At 42.1% G+C, this 24,254-nt stretch overlaps 1 protein-coding gene across 1 annotated transcript in view; it reads right to left on the bottom strand.

Moving 5' to 3' along the window:
• Positions 1-24,254, bottom strand: part of MALT1 (MALT1 paracaspase) — a 63,027-nt gene that overhangs the window by 14,899 nt on the left and 23,874 nt on the right. Inside the window, exons 3-10 of the mRNA XM_068993671.1 lie at positions 22,817-22,938; positions 18,020-18,179; positions 16,335-16,513; positions 15,811-15,907; positions 15,191-15,223; positions 12,151-12,177; positions 10,192-10,224; positions 3,809-4,012 (exon numbers count right to left, since the gene is read on the bottom strand). Of these exons, the coding sequence (XP_068849772.1) occupies positions 3,809-4,012; positions 10,192-10,224; positions 12,151-12,177; positions 15,191-15,223; positions 15,811-15,907; positions 16,335-16,513; positions 18,020-18,179; positions 22,817-22,938 (855 nt within the window). The remainder of the gene's footprint in view (positions 1-3,808; positions 4,013-10,191; positions 10,225-12,150; positions 12,178-15,190; positions 15,224-15,810; positions 15,908-16,334; positions 16,514-18,019; positions 18,180-22,816; positions 22,939-24,254) is intronic.

Below are 24,254 nucleotides of genomic sequence, written 5' to 3'. Positions count from 1 at the left end.
AATCACTGTATTTTAAAAGCTCCATCTCTAGTACTATTTGTACATTTAAACCACTCTTACTACTCAAGGATAGAAGGACAAAACGGATCTCTTTTAAAACGTCAAATAATTCAATGGGGTTAGAAATAAAACCTTATAAAATAGATCTTTTAGGAATTTTATTTCTTGGGAATATGTTTCCCAAGGATACAGTCTGTAAGAGATATTTATTTTTTGTCTAAAAAGAAAACAATTGCTTACATGGAAGGCTTTCCCACTTGAGTGGCACTACATGGAAGACTTTCCCACTTGAGTGGCGCTGCCATGCACTTGGCACAGGGCTTTTATTAGAACACAAGCATCGTCACCGCCAGCAACCTTCAGAGCGGTTACTATGTACACATCAGGCGCTGCTGGAAGCCAGCGCTTTACCTCAATAATCTCATAGGCTTCTCACGACATGTACCTCATAGTGAGGTAGCAAATGTTATCGTCTCCTCCTTACAGATGCAAAAGCTGAGACATGGAGGCATTCGACAGCTCACCCACTTCACAAGACTAATAAGGGGTACTCCCAGAAGTGAGCTGCCAGCTGGATCAGCTGCTGCGCTAGGTTATACTGTCTCCTTACAATCTTCTGCTGGCTTTCGCATTAACGTTACTCTCAGAAAATAAAAAAATGTTGGTATACTGGTTTTTCCATGATCTCACCATACCATATCTTTAAAAACTTTTTTCCCCCAATGAAATCTTAGGCTGAACCTTAATACATAATGAGAGATAAAAGCTGATTTCTCTATCGAGGCCTGAAGTGGAATGTTACCCAAATCCCCTATCTGTGAAGGAAAATCTGAATTCAGCAAACTACGACAACAACGGCTACAGTATTTTGAGGCTTTAGCATGTCAGACACATGGTGGTTTTTTTATCTTACTTGTCCTGTAACAACCACATTAACTTGTCTATCCATTGTATACATCCTTTCTGGCTTAGGAAAGTGAAGTAACTTGGTCACAGACACACAGCAAGTAAGCACAAAAGCCAGAGCATTGAGCCCGGGGTTGGTGACTCTTGGGTCTCCTGCTTAACCCCTGAGCTACACTGACGCAAGTGATTCCAGCATGAGTGAGGCTTTGGCCCTATTCTAGCCAGGTTCCCTGAACCCTCTTTTCTATTGAAGCACAGCTCAGCTGCAGCAAGTGATAAATGTAGAGAAGTGTTAGGTGGGGCAGACACTAAGCCAAGGAGTTATTCCATCCTAGCTTTCTATATAACTGAAACCTTTATCCTTATTTATTTTCAAAGATAGGTAACAAATAGGTCAGTTATTCCTGTTTTTAGATTGTGTTTTTAATGCTTCTATATGTTTAAACATTGAATTACATATGTTCTGTTCTGCTAATTTTTATTTCCTTCACAAACCCAAGGGCAGTATAATACAGAAGGGCATAAACTTGAGTGCCCATGCTTTCCAGGCTGACGCTGCTCTTCTGAAACTCCTGTGACTCTGGCTTTGCCTCTCCTGCCCCCCAAAGTACTCCTGGTCCCCAGGGCTGCCAGCTGGATGTGAGGGCACAGCCCAGGGGACATGCCTATGCCCTCTGGCCTCTGCCACACTTACATTGAAAGAAGATGTGTCTGGTGTTTGGGATATTCACAATACTTCAAAATATAATGCAACCACCCTGTTAAGACATGAATCAGTTGTATTTAAACGTTTTTCTAGCTTTAAAAAATATATATTTTATTTATTTTTATTTGGCTGCACTGAATCTTTGTTGTGTCATGTGGGATCTAGTTCCCTGACTTGGGATTGAACACGGGCCTCTTTACTCTATATTTCAAGTTGTTTTCATTTTGGGGCAAAGCTTCAGCATAAGGTAAATTCTTCTTGCTAGAACTTTTAATATTCTGGTTCTCAAGTTTGCAGGGGCAATTAAAAGTTTTGATTTTATTTTTTAAAGTTTTGATTTAAAAAGCTAAAAAGGATTTAAAGTCAAGGTGATAATGCTAATAGAAATGAGAGTAAATAATCAAATTCATAATTCTTCATATAATTTCCTAACTCTTAAAATACTTCACCAATCTCAAAACCCAAATTGGTAAATATTTTTTCCTTGCACCTCATTACTTCTGGGAAAGTTTTAGAAGTCTTTTCCTGTTTAAGCCATCTATGCACTTAACAACTGAGATAAGTTATGTAATATAAAATTAATCAACCACCTTACTAGAGACTAAAACTATAAACCAAGTACCACAGGGGCACATTTGTATTGTATATTCTATTGTTTTCATAAGAAAAATGGATTCTTAGAGATCACTTTATATACTCATAAATTAAGATTACATTATTAAAACATCAGAATAATGTTGAAGTCCCAAATCTGAGATATTTACTTTGCTGATTCACTTGTGTAGCAACTGTAATCGTTATTACTTAAGAAGAAACTCATTTAAAACTTACTGAGATTTTAAGATTTCCCCCCATCCTATATACAGTAATGTGCTAAATCTTGAAAGAAAATTAGTTTTTTCTTCCATTAAAAATTCTACTTTGAGTATCTTTGTTTCTTTGTTGTTAGGTGTCTAACGATGTCTATCTTCTTTGTGAATTGTACCTTTTATCATTAAAAAATATTCATCTTTGTTTATTTAATTAAAAAAAAAACCCTCTACTTTGAGAACCTTTAGCAATTCTATCAAGTTTGCCTCATCATATTAGTCTAATTAGAAGTAAAAAGGCTAAATAAAGGAATTATTGAAGTAAAGTAACTGGAAAGATAGAGAAGCCAAATCGACTTGGTTTAGCGCGGCATCCTGACAGCAGGTCTGGAAATGTTACTTTCCTGGCAGCTGGATGTTATTACTCAGCATTGCAGGGAGCACAACTCTGAAAAATACGGCTCAGAGAGTGACAGCTGGCTGTCCCATATTTGTGGCTATGCCCATTGAAAGAAAGTCACCAAAGAAACGGCTTATTACTGACAGCATACTCTCCCTTTAAAGAATCTTTACCATAAATGTAGGGTTCTTAATATATTTAAATGAAAGAATGAGAAAAAACATTTAAAAAAATTTACTGTTAGTATTTTTGTGGAGGTCCATCTTTAACCTGGGCTTCCCTGGTGGCTCAGATGGTAAACAATCTGCCTGCAATGCTGCAGACCCGGGTTTGATCCCTGGGTCGGGAAGATCCTCTGGAGAAGGAAATGGCTACCCATTCCAGTACTCTTGATTGGAGAATTCCATGGACAGAGGAGCCTGGAGGGCTATAGTCCATTGCGTCGCAAAGAGTCGGACCCAACTGAGCAATTAACACTTTCATCTTTAACTGTATCTGGGTAGAACTTTAGTTTACTGATTGTTCTCATATGTCTCACTCACCAATATTTCCGTGTTAAATTTTAGTTCCCACTAAAAGGCCAGAAAATACCATGCAACAGTTAGAAAACGGAAGCAAACATGGGGAATGTACATTCGGGTACAACTTTTTATACTCCAAATACACACATACATATTAGTACTTTACATATATGAATATACAATTTGCTATCTGGTCACTGAACTTTACTGTAGTTCTTGTAGTCAATGAAACAAAATCACGTAAGATAGGTTAAGAATTCTACTAAGAACAACATTGTTTTGAGACATGAAAGTAAAGACATCAAGTAAACTAAGGAATGAAGATCAAATCCATCTTTTATTACAAGAATAAAACTTCTCAACAGTCCATTTGCCATGCCTTTCTCTGTTTTTCAATTCTCAACCTAACTTGTACAACTAAAAGACAAGGGGATAATTACAAAAGTGAAGATGATAAGTATCTTACCATAGACTCCTTTGTCTAAAAGCAGTAAAAATTCATCCACGGCGTTACGCATCTCATATTCAGTAAGATCCAACAGTGAAACAACTTTGAAATCTAGCTGTCTTAACAAGTTGGTCAATTCATACACATCCACCAAAGGAGCTTTAAGCTTGGGATGCTCCCAATAATTCATATTTCCTATCAAAAGAGCAACCTTGTCCTTTGCTGTTGAAAAAAAAAAAGAGGAGGAGGGGGAGACATTTAAAGGAGAATATAAAATCTAAAAATAAAACTCAATAGAAAGGCTTTACAAATAAGATTTCATCATTTCATTTCATTTTAGAGCTAGGCTATCACTTTATGTAGTAGACAAATGCACTCTACTGAGGAATACAGAAACTGGCGAGTCAAACAACTGAAATTAAACTTAATTGATGCTTTGGAAAATCAGGCAAAGGATATTAGCTGTACCTGAAGCATAACATTACAGTAACTAACATTACAGTAATACTTTTACTGATTTATAACAGAAGGAAAGAATGCTCAGTATAGACTTTTAGAGCAAATTTAAAGAATGTTTGGAATTGGGTTCCTACCAAATTCAGTTCAGTTCTGCTGATAATGGAAGAGGCCAGAAACAAAAGGAATACCTAAACGAGGGACGGGAAGAGTCCCCATCAGGGCAGGTGAGGGGAAAGCAAGACAGAGAGCAGAGCTGCACACACTGCACACGTGCTGCCTTCTCTGTTTTCGTTGCTGTGCTGTCTCCTCTTCGCTCCTTTTTTAAAGAAAACTCCCATTTGGGTGAGATGTGGCTGTCTCAGGGCAGTGTGAAGAGTTTTTTTATGACTATCTTAGCAGTTCATTTTCTGAGCTTAGTGAACTGCTGCTGCTGCTAAGTCGCTTCAGTGTCCGACTCTGTGCGACCCCATAGACGGCAGCCCACCAGGCTCCCCCGTCCCTGGGATTCTCCAGGCAAGAACACTGGAGTGGGTTGCCATTTCCTTCTCCAAGGCATGAAAGTGAAAAGTGAAAGGGAAGTCACTCAGTCGTGTCCAACTCTTCGAGACCCCATGGACTGCAGCCCATCAGGCTCCTCCGTCCCTGGGATTTTCCAGGCAAGAGTACTGGAGTGGAGTGCCATTGCCTTCTCCGTTAGTGAACTGAGGGTTTGCTAAAGACATCGTCTCATACAAAGAGCTTTTCTGTCGTAAGGGGCAAAAAGATCCACGGGTTGCGTGCTCAGTCATGCCCGAATTTTTGCGACCCCATCGCCTGCAGCTGCGCCAGACTCCTCTGTCCACGGGTTTCTCCAGGCAAGAATACTAGAGTGGATTGCCATCTCCTCCTCTGGGTGATCTCCCTGACCCAGGGATCAAACCCACATCTCCTCATCGGCAGGCGATTCTTTAACTACTGAGCCACCTGGGAAGCCTGAAGAGACGCACACCTGTGCCTTCAAAAGTATCAGCTGGCTTTATTTGGTATACGGAGAAGGCAATGGCAACCCACTCCAGTACTCCTGCCTGGAAAATCCCATGGACAGGGGAGCCTGGTGGGCTGCAGTCCATGGGGTCGCTAAGAGTCGGACACGACTGAGCGACTTCCCTTCCCTATTTGGTATACAGCTTGGCTGAGCACGGTCTAGTGCTTAAGAGGTCTTCAGAACCGTACTCCTGCTAGCAGGGGAGGAGTTAGAAGTAACGACTTGAGACTGCGTGATGCCAGAAATCTGAGGTTTTCCTCGAGGGCTGGCAGCAGGGTGTGTCCAGCACACACTGGGGTCTAAATCTGTGATGGAAACAGCAGGGAGCAGCGGAGAAGGTCTAACAGGAGGGTGTGGCAGCCCCAGCTGGCCGGCTGAAGAGCCACCTCCTGACACTGGCCAGGACCTGGTGACCAACCTCCGTCACGAAGTGCTAGGGAGATCACTTATAAATTACATGAAACAGGCACAGCCACACTGCTGACTCAGTGCTACAATGCGTGATCTGATTTCAGGCCTTTAAGATGACTAATGTCACCAAAAATCTCTTTGGAATTTCTTCCTTTTCCACACTGAGGTCAAGGGTTAAACAAGGTCTGGAGAAAAATTAGCACCAACTCAGACAGTGTCTCCCTCAAAGTGGCAAAATACCCTACTTTGTGAGAAGACTCAAACACTATTTTTCTTTTTGCCTCACCGTGCAGTTTGTGCATTCTTAGTTCCCCAACCAGGGATTGAACCCCGGGCCCTGCAGTGAAAGTGTGGAGCCCTAACTATTGGACTGCCAGAGAACTCCCCTTGTCTGGGATCTTTGCTCTATATTCACATTTTCAGAGAGACCTTGCAAACTGCCTATTCTTATGAGTATACACATTTAAAAAAATTAAACAGCACTTAAGCCACATTTCTGATTCAATAAAAGTCACTTTAAGTCTGGTACAAATGATTATTTCTTCTCCTATCCCAAAGAAAAGGCCAGTTTTCAAGACTATTTTAATAGGCAAATTCAGACATTAAGCCTCTACTGTCCTTCATTTTAAAACTCAAAAAAAAAAAATGTTGAGAATACTCAGGGTGGATTTCAATTAGGAGGCAGTATAAGATTTATTATCACCTCTATTTCCTTTTTTTTTTTTTAAAAAAAAGTTTCTTCTTAAATAAACTAGAAATGTACTGTTACACTAATTTACCCATTATATACCAAGACGTTAGCTGGCTAATCCACAGAAATATTTCAGAGCATTGTTTTCTGAGCCCATTAACCCTATCAGAGTTCAGAGCCAATCTTAATATACTGATGGACTCAGACTCGGTTTAACCTGCTCCTCAGTGAGGGGACCTGGAGCCTGGGGTTCCAGCCTTCCGTCATTATAGCCCCAACCAGGGCTTCCCAGTGAGATACTCAGAGTAGAGTCTGTGCTGCACAGTGGATTTCTTGGTGGGATATTATGACAATTTAGTGTATATCCTATGCTAAGTTCTACTTGCAAAAAAAAGTTATGAGATATGTAACTGAAAAAAATCACTGGGGTCTTTAGCGGGGAGGAAACAGTTGTTAGACTAAGCATACAGGCTGCTCCTGCTGGGATCCCTACTTTTGTCATCTGTTTGGAAAGGACACTTGGTATAGTACATAGATGTAAGGGTTTAGCCACTTGAGAACCATGGGGCTTAAAATCTATGTATCAATAATTGACCATAACTCTTCAAAAACTTTTCCCCAGTGATAATGTGGGATCTTCATTCCCCAACCAGGGATCGAAGCTGCCCCTCCTGCATTGAAAGTGCAGAGTCTTATCCAACGGACCTTCAGGGAGTCCCCCAATGATAATTTTAAGGCTTAGTTCCTAAAATGTCTTGAGGCATCTTCTTGAGTTTGGGAATAAAGATGATGGGTCAGTAACTTACCTTGCCCACTCTACTTGCAAAACAGTTCCTGAACGATAGTTGAACTGGGGTGGATTTAGAACAGAGAAGTAGACTGCGGTGGCCGAAATAGGAGATGACAAAGTCTGGTTCCAGGAATTAGTAGCAGAAAGGGAAAGAAAAAGTCAGAGGCATGACAGAGAAAGAAACAGTGAAATTTGAAGTTGAGGAGATAAGAGTGAGGAATCAAAGAAAACTTCAAAATAACAACTATATAAGCAACTTATGATGGGTTTTCAAGTGATTAAAAATAAATGAAACTTTCTGTAGAAAAACATTTACTGTAAGAGCCACCCACAACTTCTTGAACACATACCATTCACTGGAAAAAGGGAACAGAGACGCCAGCTGATTAAGCAACAGAATAAAACCACTTCAGAAAGATATTTTCACTGTATGATCCTAGACCTCTTCTAAAGCATAATGAAATTCATGGTTTAAACACTGGTGCAAGTTACACCATTAATTCCACATCTGATTGTTCTAATAGCGTGCTACTCGTTTCATCCAAAAATGAGCAACTGGAGGAGGAGCTGGTAACGCTGAGCGCTCCGTCAGCATCTGTTAAATAAAGAGCCTCTGGCCTTCTGTCGGTGACAGCCCTGATGCCACGTCTGAGTGACCAGCAGTCCTTGGTGGTCCCGTGCGTCAGATCTTCGTCTTTCTACGTCCTTCAAAATAAAGCCCAAGCTCCCTAGTCTGGCGACAAAGCCATTCTATTCTAGTCCAGGCTGCCCTTCTGGCTGTGGTGAGAGACGGCCCCCGAGGGTGGCCCCTCACGGTCTCCTTAGACAGTGCGGCCCCTCACCTGCCCCCTGCCGCCGGCTCCGAGTCTCGGCTGCCCTGTGGCCCTCTCTGAGCATAATGTAGTGGGACACTCTGCCAGTTCTGGGTCAAACCTTAAGAAGTCCTGAGAGCTTCCGGTCTGGGGACTCAGCCACCGTGCAAAAGAAAGTGAATTACCTGGTGAGACCACGGGTCGGGGAGGAGAGGAGAGAGTGAAGTAGACTGAGAATATTACAGGACAGGAAAATAGAGGGCCATACGCCCTTTTAAGGGGACAGCTACTATTTAGTCACAGCCTACAGCTGTCACTCAAAAGCTACCATTTTTGAGAGAGCTTATAAACCTGAATTTGCAGCTGATCCTGTCTGAAGCCACTGTGCGGGACCCCCTCCCCCAGTTCGTGCCCTTTCTCCACAGCCTGAACAGTCCCATGGAAGCTCCCCTCCCTGCTGTGAGCCGTCACCTCCATGCTAATGATGCTCCTGACCGTGTCTCCGAGCCTGGCCTCTCCTTAGAGTTACAGACCCACGTGCGCCAGTGCCTGCTGTGTACCCCTGCCTAGACATGACACAAACACCCCAAGCTGGTTAGGCCCAGAGTAAGAGTCCGCTGCTGTTTGAATCTTGCTTGTGATCCTGTGTTCTCTAACTCAGTGGGCTGTACGACCACCTGCCTAGTGGCCCAAGCAAGAATCTGAGCAGGCAATGGTGACACCTCTGTACCCTAGAGTGAGGTGATGAAAACAGCTTACCGATTCTACCATCTCAAGGTCTCCGGAACCTGTTCTGTCTTCTTCTGCACTGACTTCGTACTAGCCTGGTTTAGAGCCTCATCATTTCTTTATCTGGACTATTGCAACAGTCTCAATTTTTCTCTTAACTTAAACAACGTCTCCCTTCCAGTTCATTTTCTCTACACTGATACAAGACTGGTCTTTCGGAGGGACAAGCTCACCCCTCTTTCAAAGCTTCCTTCCAGTGGCTTGTCTGAGAAACAGGGCTCCTCACGACCTGGTCTTAACCTGCTTCTCTAAGTTCCTGCTCTTCCCACTCTAGAGCAGGCGTCCCCAACCCCCAGGATCTAATGCCAGATGATCTGAGGCGCAGCGGATGTGATAATAATAGAAACGAAGCGCATAATACGCGTAATGTGCTTGAATCATCCCCAAACCATCCCCCCACCTCCAGTCCATGGGAAAACCGTCTTCCACGAAACAGGTCCCTGGTGCCCAAAAGGCCGAGGACCACCGCTCTGTGGGCATGGTGCATTACTTGCAACTTCCCCAATACAACAAACACCCTGTCTTCTTTCTCTACGACGTTTCTTTAGGATTTCACGTTTCCTCTGTCTGGAACGCCCTTCTCCTATCCATCCTTCAACATGCAGAACTGCTATTGCAACCTCTCAGGTGCTTTCCTAACCTCTAACCCCACCAAGATACAGTATTAGTCACTTCTGTGTGACCTACACATGCTTCTTTTTGCTTTTATGTTTATTTTTTTGCACATTGCCAAACCAGAAATCACTCCACAGAAGCTGACCTGGTCTCAGAAACTGAATTCATAATCTTTTTATCTATTTATTTTTTGAATCCACAATCTTATTTTTTATCTTATTAAAAATTTTATTTATTTATTTGCCTGTGATGGGTCTTAGTAGTGGCACGAAAATGTTCAGTTGCAGCATGTGGGATCTAGTTCCCTGACCAGGGATTGAACCCAGGCCCTCTGAATTGGAAGCATGAAGTCTTAGCCACTGGACCACCAAGGAAGTCCCTCATAATCTTTTCAAAGTCTCCTATGATTTCTTTTTTTAAAATTTTAATTAATTTATTTTAATTGGAGGCTAATTACTTTACAATGTTATATATACTTTCTTTTATAAATATCCAAACTAAAACATATTATTCAAATGTTTATACAAGTTGTCAATTTTAAAAGTCGCAAATCCCTTCATAAGCCCCATAAAAGAGTTGTGTGCTACAATTATATTTGGTTACAGGGCCTTCCTCGAGGCTTAGATGGTAAAGAATCCGTCCCTGGATCAGGAAGATCCCTTGGAGAAGGAAATGGCTACCCACTCCAGTATTCTTGCCTGGAGAATCCCATGGACAGAGGCTCCTGGAGGGTTACAGTCCATGGGTCACAAAGAGTGGGACACAACTGAGTGACACTTTCATTTTCAAGCGTTTTAAAGCTCTACTTACCCAAAGGTTGGTCAACCGTTTGCTCTTGATTATCTACAGAAAGATAAAAACAAAAAGGGTAAGCGAGCTGTTATCCGTGACGCATCTCCGGGGTTAGAGAGAAGCGGTGACAGTCCCACCGGCAGCACACCAAAACGCAGAAAGACTGCAGCTAGCTTATGGTTTTGAGGTGTTCAGGTTCCTGATTAAAAACTTGTACCCGGATGGGGGTCGGAGTCAGGGGCAGGGAATGGCTCTGGTAACTGATTACTACAGCTGAGGGTGATACTCTTTAACATTTAGGTAGAAATTACAGCCTGAAAACAGCTGGTGTGGCCATGAAGAGCAGCAGGAAAGGTTAACATTTACTGAATGCCGGCCTGGGACTGTTGCATGTGTTGTAAATATAACTGATTTAAACAGCCACACTTTGTGAGGTATATACTGTTATTACCTCCACTATATCGGTCAGGAGTCTAAGGCAGAGAAAGACTGAGTCACCTGCCCCATGTTAGCAAGCTAGGAGATCTCATCCATGGTCATGCTCTTTGCTGTCATCTGTACACAATATGAAAAACCTCCAACTCTCAGGGACCATGCAGGAAGACACGCTGGGGAAGATGGACTTCAGATGGTCATGTGTCTCTTGCTCTAGACAGGGTAAGTGTTTGCGTTTTTAATAATACATACGCTCTAAGAGTCCAGTGAAAGTACATTCAATTTTTTCTTACATGATGTGGTATTTCTAATTCTTGGGGAGCAAGGATATAATGAAAAAGGTTGGGGAAATTTCAGAAGCTTAGTGGTGCTGGTATGCAAAAGTTTTCCTAAAACAGCTTTTCATGAGGCTCACTGAAGAGCATGAAATAACAGACACATTTAGGAAAAGGGGAACTCTAACCAGGTCAAGAGAAGCAATCAGCTACAAGACGAGGATGGCTGTTCCAACATCACTTAGTTTTGAGTGTTGGAAGCAAATCTCATGGAGGTTTCCTGGAGCTCGAGGCTGGCCCAGCAGGAATAACACCCTGGTAACAGGGCCCTTCTGCTTTGTCTCATGGGCTTATAGTAATCAGCACAGCCCAACCATCGCTCACAAGAAGAGATGTTTAGTAACAAAACATAGGTGCAAAACTAAGCAAACTAGTTATGGCGCGACAACAATGAGAAATAACACATCATGAAATAAGAGGGATCGCTACAGATATTAACTGATGTAGCTCCCGTCTGATCCCACTCTCTCGAGGTTTCATTTTCAAACAGAGTCAGAGGTTCCCTCAGTGCCTTTCGGAATGCCCACAGCCTGGACGCATGCCCTCTGCCTTCACGATTACTATGCCTTTCATCTCAGGCAAGCCTGCCCTTTAGCTTCACTTGTTCAGAAATCGGTTCTCACAAAATTGGCCAAAGAATGATAAATATTCCTGCCAACTATCAGTCTCTTCATGGCCAATGACCAACCACTCATATGCAGAGCACCAACAGTCCCCACTGACAGTAGTCTTACTTCAGATACGGACACCCACCCAACTAGTTCAGACATGTTCAATGTCCGAGCAGCTCTGAACGGGGACCCAGGGGTCTGGCGAGCTCAGAAGTGTCACTTCTGTCACTTTTTCATAGGCTGGCTGCTTCGCATCTCTCAAATTAATTTCATGCATTTCTCCATATAGCTACCTTTTTTATTTATAGTCATTCACAATGATAAAGAAATACACTGATATTTTATATTGCCTCAGTATATTTATTTTTCTACACTACAGTCTTACAATTTAGAGTATTTTTAATATTTTCACTTGCATGAAATTGAACTTCATGTTAAGTACTGATTTCAACCCTAAAATATGATATGTCAATCAAGGGGAAAAAAACCCCCCACTAATACTGCTACAGCAAAAGAACACTGCTAGTGTCTTTTTAAGTTGCTGCATTCAATAACCTGGAACTCGAACATGAGTGCTTTATGTTTGCATTACTCACCAGGATGCCCGAGATTCGTCAATTCATCTAAAATAAAATAAGAGAAAACAGATGAAATAATCTTTAAATAATTTAACTGCCAATTTAGTGCATATAGGAAGACTGATCAAAGAAGTTGACTCTGTGCTATTAAATCGTGTTACAATGTTTTATCAGATTAGAATTTTTTAAATGCCTTAAATGAGAAGTCATGAACGTTGTGAGGAGGGGAGTATGCTATTGTGGACATCAGTTAGGACTCCTAAGCTATTACTATGTTCATCAAATGACAAAAAAGCTAAACAGACTCATCTTTAATTTGATAAAAGTTTTTTAGATGTTCTGGCTAATTATGGGACAAAAACAATCAAGAGACAGGTTTGTCTATGGCCTCAACTATACACTTCTTGAAACTAATTAAAAACCTCAAATGATATTTTTAAAAATAAACTTGAATTTAGAACAGTTTAAGATGTATAGAACTACTGTGAGGACAGTGCAGAGTTTCTGCATACACCCACCTACTTTCCCTATTTTTAACGTCTGACGTTAGGAAGGCATATTTGTCACAGTTAATGAACCATTAATGTTCTTTTTTTGTTCCAGGACCCTGTTCAGGACACCACGTCACATTTACTTGTGTTTTCTTGGGTTTCTCTTTGCTGTGACAGTTTCTGAGACCCTCCTTGTTTTTGATAACCTTGACCACTTTGAGGATTACTGATAAGGTATTTTGTGGAATGTCTCTAAATCAGGATATATCTGATGTTAGACGGGTAGAATGTGTTTTTAATGGTATTGTGGTTTCAGAATTGTTAACCCATAGTCCCTTGGTGGCTCAGATGGTAAAGAATCTGCCTGTGATGTGGGAGACATGGGTTCGATCGCTGGGTTGGGAAGATCCCCTGGAGGAGGGCATGGCAACCCACTCTAGTATTCTTGCCTGGAGAATTCCATGGACAGAGGAGCCTGGAGGGCTACAGTCTGTAGGGTTGCAAAGAGTCAGACAAGGCTGAGTGACTACACACAGCATACAGCCTCTGGCTAATGGAGAGACAGAATCATCTAAGCAAATACCTATGACACTACAGCTACCTATTTTTCCTTTACAAATTTTATGAAGATAAAAGTTACCATTCACAATAAATTACAAATGCTATACTACTCATAGAATGTGCAGTAATTTCTGTGATATAAAACCCACTGCACAGTGGTAATTGCTAGAATACGGGGTCATGTACAATTTCTTCCATCTTCTGTGCTCACTCCTTTCCAGGTACTCAGGCCAGCACCTGTTCTTCCATCCTGTAGTCAGTGAGGCTGCTTCACCCACTTGTAACAGGCTCAGATTCTTATTTGGCTGTGCTGTGTCTTCGTTCATTGCTACGCGAGGGCTTTCTCTGGTGTGGCTCACGGGCTCTAGAGCAAGGCTCAGCAGTCGTGGCGCACAGGCTGAGTTGCACCGAGGCATCTGGGATCTCCCTGGACCAGGGATCGAACCTGTGTCCCCTGCGTTGACAGGTGGGTTCTTAACCACAGGACCACCCAAGTCCAGGTTTAGGTTCTTCTGTCATAGTCTCACTCCATTCTGGGATTCCCCTCCTCTGACCTCCTAAATGATCTAAACCCTGCACACATGTATTCACCACTACAACTATTCACTGCCCTTAAAAAAACCCTGAATCCCACATATTGAACCCCTACCCTCTGTCCCAATCGGGGATCTATAACAAAGCACATAAAATGAAACAGATCACATCAGCTTCTACAGGTAAAAAAGATAAGGTATGCTCTAGGACATCGCTGCTGTGTGCCCATCCACCAACTATAAAATGCCTCAACATTGCAGACTTTTTAGAAAGAAAAGTTGGATCTAATTTTTCCATCTGAAATTCTGGGAGTAATTTCATAATAGATTTATTTGAAAATTATTATCTAATAGTGTGTTTGCCACTGCAAAATTATAGGGAGAATCTTGCAGGTAAAAAACCAGCTAGGTGGTAACTGACATGCATCACCCTGAAACTAGCGATGCTAGTTTACATTTTTCCTTAGAGGTCTGCAATGTTAGGAGATTTTAAAATCATGCAATTAGGTGAAAAAGAAGGAAGAGGAGTTTGCTTAGGATCTCTTTACAAAGATTCCCTCATGCAGGGCCCACAGACCATGGGATTACAGTGCACCCTTATGCTAGAGAATTCTTGTCAGCAACCTATGATTGGGACGAAGACAGTAACTTCAGAACTTCAGAGTGACACCATAGCAATCCAAAGGACAGGGAAACCAAGAAACGTAAGAGGTGACATTATTTTCTTACTTTGCCCAAGTAGAGCCAAAGATTTTTATAATAGGTTAAAGAGGCAGAAATTGAAAAAATACTTTGCTTCCACAAATCTCATTTTGCAAAACAGTGTGACACCACACTAGGGGCAAGTAACTTAAGTTTTAAAATTTATTCATTACAACTCACGTGCAAGGCTTTGGTTAGTCAAAACAAATTAGAAGTTTATGTTAAAATAACTTTCAGTTCTCTGTGTAGTGTGGTAAAGGTGACATGATACCTTAATCTACAGTCTTTTAACTTCAAAGAATGGATCTTATAAACTTATATTAAAACAGTATATTTATTATTACATAAAAAAATGGATTAAACAATAAATTTCCAGTCCTGAAACTGTTACAGAAATTATGTTTGCATTTGAGAGGCATTTCATCATGGCAAACAGATAAATAAAATGATCTAAACAGCTATCCATGACAGGATAGCCATGTATTTTTTTAAATTTTATGAAGACAAAAATGAACATTAAGAATTAATCACACTGTTTGTTCACTATTCATAAGATTGTTGGAAATTAGTTATTTTAATAACGTGTCAACTGAATAGTGTCTGGGGCAATTTATGAACCCTTGAAGACTAAGATACAGTATCCTTGCATTAAAATCTTTTCTTACAGCTAGTATTTTTTCCATCACTGACTCAGTAGGTCAGGGCACTCCACCAATCCCAAGAGGAACGAGCATGCAGGATATTTGCTTTCAAACCAAAGGATTACGCTACCTTCGGTGCATTCCACTGCCTCATCTGTTCTTCCTTGTTCCAGAGAAAACAAATGTGATACATTGTGATTCATGATCTTAGGAAGGGCGGCCATCAAGCAAACAGAGATAAATATCATAGAAATATGTTGGCAAACCAACATACATATCAATTGCATTAATATCACCTACTATTAACAACATCACTAAATGCATGAAGCTGAAATAGAACCAACTCTTAAATTATGTATTTCGTAAGTGGCACTACTGATTAATAATCATTCTGCATATATCTGTGATGTTTGTTTCTTTAATAATGTTTTATTAAAAATCTTTTTCCATTAAACCCAGGGTTTTTTTTTAGCTAAAGCTCAGAATACATTTTTTGCCATAAATGTTTAATATAAACTATAAAAAACTAAAAAGATCTAAATAAATAATCCTTTTGGGTTCTTTTCTGTTCTTTATGTGTGAATCCTCATTATGAATTTAGGATGCATTCTCTCAAATTTCTATTTAAGCAAAAATAATTCCGGATGCTTAACATACCATTAAATAGAATGGGTGAATAAAATTTCCACTGCTCAGCATCCTTCATCTTACATGGCTCCACGGGTCAGAACCCCGAGTGGTACTGCTTACCTACGATGACGTCTACTTTCTTGCTGTCTTGACTCTCTCGATCGTTATATACACGACACCAGTAGGTTCCTTGATGCTCCAAATCCACATAAGGTACCTAAATCAGTATCAGAACATGCACATATTGACAGACTCTTTAATTTTAATTTAAAATGGCTTGGAGAAAAATTGTTATTTTTTTAAGCCCTACAGAACTGAACGTTGCAGACTTTCCTCCGTTTTTTCCATTCATTACATTAGGTCAAGTATTAGCAAGCAAATAATACAGTGCATCTAACGGTAGTGAGCCTGATGCGATACCAGTTGACACCTTTCATGTAAGCACTTACATATGGGCTGGCATAGTGTTCTAGTCCTTTTGCAAATAGAAGAATCAATTAATACTGGATAATAAAGAACTTGAAAAAATACAAAAAAAACCTTGAAAACACCCCAAATATGAATCACTATTCACTGTGATTTTTCATTATACTATTTATTTCACATATTAACCACCCCAAATGTCCCCGAGACCAACTTCCTACCATGTATAGCTTTTTTGTCTCGTGTGTTAATCGTGATTCGTTTTTGAACCACTGGTACTGAGGAATGGGGCTTCCAACAGCCACACACTGTAAGATCAACGTGCTGCCAGGCATCAGCTTTTGGGACTTTGGTTCAACACAGATTTGCAACTTGGATTCAGAGATGCCGTCCCAACTGCCTTAAATTAAAAGAAAAATAGCAATGAACATAAAAGTTCTAAGTTAAAAAAAACTTTTAAAACTTTAATTAAAAAAAAAATGCTTTCAAGTTCATCCGTCATTTTTTTTTTTCCACGATCTTTAATAGAATCCCCCAAACGATTTCAGAAAACTTTGCACTTCTAGAAATATTAAGAGATGTTCTATGGATAAAAGGATGCTATGGACAAATAAGTTTAGAACATTCTGGGTTAAACAAAGTTAGACAGATTTCTTTACTGCAGAACTTCTCAAAGTATTCGCATGCACTATATATTCAAGAGGGGGAAATAGTTCACGTGGTTTCTAAATGTGCTTAGCCATATTTGGTAGAGCAAAGGACTTAACATCTTAAGTGACATTCATGTTAAAAACAGAAAGTTCTATGTTCTGCTGTTTGATTTAACTTGCCTTCTTAAAATCAGGAGTTTTGCTATTAGCACTGAATAAATAAGGATGGGTTATCCCTAGCTTTTCTTCCCAAGACAGATATCAGAAAGCATTTTTTATTGAAGGCTCATCTGTCAGTCTTTAAGAGCCTTGAGGACAGAGGGCTTGTCAATCAGATGTGGTAACAATGAAATTCTGTGTCTAGCACATTGCAGGTGATCAATAATATTTGTTGTATGAACAATATTCTATTCATAAACATGAAAGTTCATTACATGCACAGAAATATTCTAAAAAAATATAAACCACTCTCTTAATTAATCATGACTATTCCTAGAGACTTTTTTCAGTTGTGGGAAAAGCTAAACTGAGAAGAAGAATGGAAGACACAACTGGAAACAAAAGTCTGTTTCCCTCATGCTGTTTGTCCGGCAAAAATGACAAACATGGTTCTTGATTGTGTATGTGAATAAATAAAATAATACCTGATGGCTACTCTTTAGAAGACCTTGGGGTTTTTCCGTGATCAATACTGGTTATTGAACTAAAAAGCAGACGGGCCAGGAGTAGAAAACCAGCTGGATGAAAGGCTTCATTGTAGTGACTGACGCATTATACGCCCTGCCACGCTAGTACCAACTCTACAGACAGACTTTACTCCATGACACAACTTTCAGGAGTAATACAATAGTTTGGGAGAAAAAAAAACACAGTATAGAAAGGAACTCAAAAGTGAGCAAGCTAGCATTAGATTTTTTTTCTCCTCCAAAATTAGAGACCACAATATTCAGACCCATGAAAGGTGGCAAGTTTCCAGAGGTCAGCAGCAGGGCCAGATTGAGAAAGGTCATTTTTCCCCCAAACATCTGCATGTCTCTCTTTGTCTATCTAGCTGTCTATCCATCCATCCATACAGAAAAAGAATGAAAGCACATGGGATAAAATCTTAACGACTGGTGACATTATACTGGGAGAAGTACATATACATTATATTGGGTGAGTACTGGCTTTGATACTTTGAAATGATTTAAAAGCAAACATTTAAAGTAAAATTTAAAACAGGCAATTCCCATCTCAGCACTCAATTAATCACTTACTCTGGAAGCTTTCTGTTACTTCTGTGACATCGCAAACATCCAGCTGTGACCACTGGCTAAATTCAAAGGTGAAGTTATTATTAACTCGACAGACATAAAAGCCCGCGTCTCTTACGTGCACTGTGTTAAACACAAGTTCAGATGCATTTCCATTTGGAATCTGTGAAAGAACCAGCAAGAGGATAAAAGTGAATGGCTCACCAAAATACACCTTATAAACTGTGCTGTGCAAAATGTAAGATTTCCTGGGAGCTTTGAAAAGTGTATCTTTTTTCTCCCGGTTCTAAAATATCTGTTCCTTAAGGAGCAAACAATAACATATTGAGTAATTTAGGACTGAAGTCACTGAAATCCAGTCTTTTACAAACCTGTTAACCAGACAGCTAAGCTCTATCCCATATATCTTCCAAAAACTCACTAATAGTAAAGTGTCTATTCTGTCCTTTAAAATCGTTTGATCATTAGTATTTACAGGCTTGAGAACCGCAACGTTTATGAGCTCAGTAGCCAAACCATGAGGGAGTAAAGAGATCACAGAAAGTCAGGCCTGGCTGCACATCTCAGCTCTGATCAAATTAGCTGTGAGCATATGAGCAAGTTTTACCCTGAGACCCCAGTCTCTCACCTGCCGAGTTTTATCGGAGGGTAGAGGCCTTGACGGCACACTTCTCTCAAGGCCTGGGAGGTGAAGAGCTGTGGGAAGCGTGTTGGTGACAGGACTGGCCATTCATGGGTATCCCAAGCCTTCCTCCCGGGCCTGGGTCATCTCAGCTGCTCCCATCAATTTACCACCACCACCTAACTCTGCATATTGCCAAAGTTTCACCAGGTGCCTCCTTATACAGGGGACCCCTTGCAAAGGACTTTAACACACTCCCCCTCTTCAAGCCCCAACCAACTGAATTCAGCTCTCTTTCTTCTCAGAACTGGCACCAAGCAAGACTGTTTTGCTCAAGATCTGACAGGTGGGATGGAGACTGCCCTGAGCACTGCCTGCCCACCCTCCCACATGAACCCACCTAGTCTGCCTTCCTACTAGAACAGTCCTGGGTACTTCCTCTCTCCTGCAACCCCACTTCTCTCAGCCACTGACTTCAGATAGGAATCTCTCCTCTTCCAGCTGCTGCTGCTGCCAAGTTGCTTCAGTCGTGTCCAACTCTGTGCAACCCCAGAGACGGCAGCCCACCAGGCTCCCCCGTCACTGGGATTCTCCAGGCAAGAACACTGGAATGGGTTGCCATTTCCTTCTCCAATGCATGAAAGTGAAGTCACTCAGTTGTGTCCCACTCTTAGCAACCCCATGGACTGCAGCCTACCGGGCTCTTCCGCCCATGGGATTTTCCAGACAAGAGTACTGTAGTGGGGTGCCACTGCCTTCTCCACCTTTTCCAGCTACCGAACCACAAACCTGAGCCCGTGCCTATTCAGAGCTGCTCTCCTCTCTCCTGTGAAAATGGAAAAAACCTGTCTTCCTACCAAAGGCCTCTTGGGCTTGGGATGCGTGAGGATCCTAACCACTCAGAACTCCAGGGTTACTACAAAGATTAGTTCAAGCTGAAGACGTTTTGGACTCAACAGATGCAGAAAGAAGGCTTCTCAGAGCTTTCCTTTTCTGACAAAAGCAGAAACTTCTTGGGGATGAGGCCACTATAAATTCCATCTTCAGGGTGGCTTTTACTTCCAGGAAGGTGATCAAACCCACTATAAACCTCTTCTCCAGGGGAGTTTCATGGCCATGAAGAAGATGGAAAGACCACTTGCACCCGCATGAATAGATATTATCACAAACTTTCTTATCACCTGTCTGTTCTCCCAGAAACCCCTCGGTACGTATTTACTAAAGAAACCCATGTTTCTTCCTTAGAGGCTCTTTCTTTCTCATCCCGTTCCTGTAACTTTAACCCAGCATGAACTACTTCTTTTGTAAGTTCCCATATGAAAAATTTTCTCTTCTTAATCTGTATTCTGTCAGTTGATTCACTGGCTCCCAGGGACAGAACATGAGAGGGTAAAGTATTTTCCTGTCTGACAATTTGATCCCCTCTGGCCTTGCTCCTGCAATTTTCTCTCTCTACTTTAGCATCTCTTTTATTAGAGTGCTCTCAAAAACATCCTCTAGTACCTGTATATCTTAAATAAACAAACAAAAAGAATCCCAAATATCCTGCCCTGGACCCGTATACCTCTCAGCAGCACTGGAAACGCTGACCACCCTTTTCTTCCTGAAATACCTTCCCAGCCTCTCCTGGCCGTGCTCACTCTCTCTCGCGAATTCTTCCTAGTCTCTCTACCGCCGCTTCCTCTCCTATACACACTTTCAGTGTTGCCTAGGCGGGTATCCAAGCTGACTCAGATGCATTCAGACATTAACAGGCACGGCAAACATCATGTGTCTGAAACCACACTCTGGACTCTTCACCCTGAGTCTCTTCCTCTCCCAGTCTCCAATACCTCAGTATGTAAGAGGTCCCCAGAGGCTGGAGTGGAGCATCCGGAGTCGTCCTTGAGCTCTGCGCTTCTCCCCTCGGGCTCTGCATTTAGCCCGCCAGATCTGATGAGCCCTGTCTCCAAAATAAAGCACCGCACCCACGCTGCTCCGTCTGCCCTGCCCTGTCCGAGCTCACACTACTGCTGTTTCCAGTCTAGTGTGGGCATTAGGTATCTGGTCTTTTTGTTATGCTCTTGCTTCCATTTAATAGCGAAGTCGGGGGACTTGCCTGGTGGTCTAGGGGCTAAGACTCTGCTCTCCCAGTGCGGGGGGCCTGGATCCGATCCCTGGTGAGGGAACTAGGTCCCACATGCCGCAACTAAGACCCGGCGCAGAGAAATACACACAGACTGAAAAGCAGCAGCAAGCTGGTGCTTTAAGAACATGAATCCTCCCATTACTTCTTCTGTTTAAGACTTTTGAGTGTCGTCTCCCTTGGTATCACCCTGCTTATCTTCCTCACAGCTCTTAACTCACAGTTATCTCATTTACTCCCTGTCTGTCAGAGGAGGGGGCAGGGCCCTTGGACGTCAGGCTTCACCATCTGGGCCTCAGAACCCGGACAGGTGCCCAACAAGTGGTTGTGAGACGAATGCCTCCTGAAACAGACCATGAATCTAAGGGTTGAGACCGAACTTGACTGGTGAGTCTTAGAACCCCTCATAGCTCTTCAAATCCAGTGGGCACGCCTCTTCCCCTCGGTTTCTCCTCTTCTCAAAATCAGGACACAGTTCACACGTGATGTATGGGGTGGCCACACAGCTCCTTGGGGTTTTTCTGTGACACCTTATGGAAAAACCCAAACAACCTCTTTGGCCAACCCACTACTTACCATAGTAACATTTGCCCATGATTTCTTCCTCAAAGGCATTCACTGAAATGAAAGCCACTCTGAAGCTGAGAAGCTATGGTAAACGTGACTTCAGTTACCACCCCTCGAGAGCCTAGGCACGGAAAATGGCCTCTCAGTCAGGCTCTCAATGCCCAGTGATAGGAATGCGAGGGGCTCCTAACAGTCAAGCGCCCAGCACAGGCCTGTCTGCGGCCGGTGCCTGTGCAGTCCTGTTGCTGTGGTTCACGGCTGCCCTGGCTCACCCGGGTGTGAGTGAGGACATTAAAAGCTGTGCAAATCACCATGCTTCTTCTGAGGCACAGGGTGACTCCATCAGAGGAAAGAACGTCATTTTGGAACAACTCTTGAGCTTAAATTCAGATTTGCAAATGGAGTTTTAGTGTTGAGTTGAGAAGAAAGTTTGGTTATGTGACTCACAGGCTGAAAAGAATAATGGAGTTTCAAGGTGCCATCTGGAGGGCAGGCAAGGAGGTGGGTGGATGAGGGAGAAGAGAGAAGCTCGCGAGAGTGGAGCTCGACGTGGCCGGACCACTGAGAAACCCCCAGCGGCAGAGTGGCTCAAAAAACGTTTATTGACTTTTTTAATCATCATTACTTTTAAAATTGGCCTCACGGCACAGCGTGTGGGATCTTAAGTTTCCTGACCAGGGACTGAACCTGTGCCTCACGCATTGGGAATCTGTCTGGTGTCTTAACCACCGGACCACCAGGGACGTCCTCTCAAAGACTGTTTAAGAAAAGAGAATTTCAATATGCAAATTTAAATTATTTGTCCAGTGGCTCAGGGATATAACCCTTTCATGAAAGGAACAAATGTCTCTCTCTACCAACCTGAATTTTACTTCAGAAACTACCATAAAAGCCTAAATCTTTTGATACAATACAGTTATGTGGAATGCTTAAAATAATACTGTCTTTCATGCTGCTTTGAAAACCTTTTAAAGATTATGATTGGAACAATCTGTTGTAAAGAATTCTGTATATCTATGTCAGAAGGTATTGGTGATGTTTCCCGTTTGCTAACATTGTTGCCCCATGTACTCCTGATTTTCCACAATTTTCAGAATACAGAACTGATTTTATTACTGCTTAGAAAGTAATGATTATTGAATGCATCAGTAGTAACACTGACCCTTTAACAAGGACCTATCAGGTCCTTTAACAAAATTCCTATAAATATATTAAAGGCAGTAAGGCTGACTGATTTTCTCTCTCTTTTTTGTTGTTGTTCAGTCACTCAGCTGTGTGCGACCCCATGGACCGCAGCACGCCAGGCTTCCCTGTCCCTCACTATCTCCTGGAGATTGCACAAACTCAGCTCCATTGAGTTGGTGATGCCATCTAACCATCTCATCCTCTGTTGCCCTCTTCTCCTCCTGTCTTCAATCTTTCCCAGCATTAATCTCTCTTCTTTTGACAGAGGAATTAAAAAACATTTAAAAGACATGAAAATTACCTCTTTATTCATTTTGAACCATTGATATTGTACAAAAGGATGTCCAGTTGCCCGGCAACACAGCTTCACAAACTGTCCTGCCAAGACTGCCTTGGATTCGGGGTTTACAGTGATCTTTATTCCTTAAAAAAAAAAAAAAAAGTTATATAAATAGAATCAGAGAAGAGGGGCTTTCCTTGTTTATGTTTCTGAAACCAAAAAGAGAAATATTTTGGAAATAACCTGCATATTCATTCTTTTTATAAATCACTCATTCAGATCTCTTCCCCATCAGATGGTGAGTCTGTGAGTCCAGGCTCTGTAAAACCAGGAGGAAAGAAACTCACCTGCAGAAGACTTTGATTGACTACATCCCCCTCACCCCCCACGACTGGGGGAGAAAACTGTTTGCCGTATTTCTTCAGTTCTGAGAAATATTTTTTCCAGGTCCGAACACCTCTGAAATCAGGATGTGCCTTTAATAACTGTCTGAGGGAGCAGTCAGGGCGCGCTATCGGTGCCCGTTCCGGTACTACTTGATCACAAGTGTTTATACGGTCAGCACTTCAACTCAGGTAGGGGCATGGTTTTTGTAAGACAAGTGAGAGTTTAAATGCCATTGAAATGTCTTCAAAAGACATTCCCTGGAGGTCCAGGGGTTAAAGGCTTCACCCTGCAATGCAGGGGATGTGAGTTAGACCCCTGCTTGGGGAACTGAGATCCCACGTGGCTCCTGGCCAAAAAAGATGAAACAAAACGGAAGCAATGTTGTGACAGAGTCAATAAAGACTTAAAAAAAAAAAAAAAACTGGTCCACTGGGGGAAAAAAAAAGAATTCCAATGCTATGGTTTAGCATTATAACTATTCTGTAAGCAGAAAGGCAGAGAAACAGAAGAGCCCGATAAAAATTTGATACATGGGATGCAAATATTTCTCATCTGAGAAATGACTACCAGCATCAAAACCTGGAAAACTTTTTCTTTTGCTGGGGAGGGGGTGTGCCACATGGCTTGTGGGATCTTAGTTCCCTGACTTGGGGCCTCAGCAGTGGAAGTCTGGAGTTCGAACCACTGGATCGCCAGGGAATTCCCCAAACATGGAAAATTTCTGAGAGGAGCTTCTTGTCAAAAATCCTGGAGTCAATAATGGAATGCCTCCCCCTTCCTCTCTCTCAATCACTCCCTCTAGGGAAGCCCGCTGAGAGTCCCGGGGACATCTGCGCGGCTCTGCAGAGGCCTGGGAAAGCAATGCCAGCCTCCTGCCAGCAGCCATGTGCATGAACCATCTGAGGAGAGGATCACCCAGCCCCATTTGGGCCTTCAGATAGCTGCAGCCCTGGCCGACGGCTGGGCTGTCACCTCATGAGAGACCCTGAGCCAAAAAAAGCGGCTCAACACTGCTGGATTCCTGCCCTCAGAAACTCCGAGATAATCAGTGAGCGCTGATTTTAAAATTCTT

Source organism: Capricornis sumatraensis, chromosome 21 (genome assembly GCF_032405125.1).
Source record: "Capricornis sumatraensis isolate serow.1 chromosome 21, serow.2, whole genome shotgun sequence".
NCBI classification, from domain to species: domain Eukaryota; kingdom Metazoa; phylum Chordata; class Mammalia; order Artiodactyla; family Bovidae; genus Capricornis; species Capricornis sumatraensis.
Note: the sequence above shows the minus strand (reverse complement) of the source record. Positions and strands in the feature narration are given on the sequence as shown.